Raw genomic sequence first — 1288 nt, 5'->3', positions numbered from 1 at the left:
GTGACCAGCTCCAGCAGCCTCTCCAGGCTGCCCTCATTTATCTCCCTGAGGTCCTCGCCCAGCCCGGCCCCACAGCCCAGCGCCCACGCCCACAGGAGCCCCCGCACCAAGGACTCAGGTAGGCGGCCGGGCCCCCAGAGCCACAGTCCCAGCCCCTGGGGGGCCGGCAGGTGTGCACCTGCCCCGAGTCCATCTGGGCACCCGTGGTGCCAGCGGCAGTGGTCCTTGTCCGCCCGCCGCCCGCGCAGGCGATCCCAGCCGGGGGCTGATTTAATTAGAAAGCACCCATTTTTGTTAATTTGTTCGAGAAGATGGCCGCGCTCCTGGAGAGAACAGATGTTGCTCTCCCTGGTGAGCGTTTGGGGCCTGGTAAATGGCTCCACTCAGCCTTGTTGAGGAGAGAAAAGAGGGTTTTATGGCTGCAAACGACCCTTTCTGTAAACATTTTACAACTCTCCGCGGTTGGAGTGACGATCAACCCCAAGCAGCTCGGCAGGCTGCAAATCTGCGACCATACGGCTACCATCTTACTGTCATTGTTCACGGTCGTAACATTAATGGAAGATGCTTGCTGCAGCCTTCTCTAACAGCTCCGCCGAGCTCGCTCAGTGCCTGGCACGGAGGCCGTAGGCGGGGCTGGCCGCGCACTCACGGCCTCCACTCCACCCGCCCGGCCAGGACCAGTGCCCTCTGCTGAGTGGGCCAGGCGTGGTGGGTGGGGAGGCTGATGGGAGCCTGGTCAGGAGCCCAGCGGAGGGCTGGCCTGAGGCAGGCAGGTGCGGGGTCCTGCCTGGGGCAGTGGGCGGGAGAGGCCCCACACCTCCCTGGCCCTGCTGCCCCTCTGTCCTCCTTCCCGACCTAAAGCCTCAGGCTGGCCTGTTTGGAGCTGGGAGCTGAAGGGGAGGTGGAGGCGGGCTTGGGACAGTCCCGGGCAGGAAGCTGGCTGTACCTGCCGAAACAGCCACCCTCGGGGTGGGCCTGGCCTGGGCTCTGGCTCTGGGGGACCCAGGAGAGAAATGGACTTGCAGGTGGCAAGTGGACTGTGCCACGCCTGTGGGCCACCCTCGTGGAGGCATCTGTGGTCCCTAGGGACAGAGCGGCCTGTGGGTGGCCTAGAGCATGCACTGGGCAGGGGCACTAATGCCCCCTGGACACCACCCACTGTCCTCAGGCCCCTCCCGGGTGAAGCCAACCCACCGCCTCCCCCCCTGCCTCTAGGCTGCCAGCACCACCTGCACAGGAGCCTCTGTCCCCCCCTCACCCAGCTGACACAGCCTGATGCACGTGT

General features: G+C 65.1%; 1 protein-coding gene across 1 annotated transcript in view; it reads left to right on the top strand.

The window, feature by feature from the left end:
• Nucleotides 1-1288, top strand: part of ZC3H3 (zinc finger CCCH-type containing 3) — a 90291-nt gene that overhangs the window by 86776 nt on the left and 2227 nt on the right. Inside the window, exon 14 of the mRNA XM_023741614.1 lies at nucleotides 1-118. This exon is cut by the window's left edge and continues 16 nt beyond it. Within this exon, the coding sequence (XP_023597382.1) occupies nucleotides 1-118 (118 nt within the window). The remainder of the gene's footprint in view (nucleotides 119-1288) is intronic.

Source organism: Trichechus manatus, unplaced genomic scaffold (genome assembly GCF_000243295.1).
Source record: "Trichechus manatus latirostris isolate Lorelei unplaced genomic scaffold, TriManLat1.0 scaffold00185, whole genome shotgun sequence".
NCBI lineage: Eukaryota > Metazoa > Chordata > Mammalia > Sirenia > Trichechidae > Trichechus > Trichechus manatus.
This window is presented reverse-complemented; position numbering and strand designations above follow the sequence as displayed.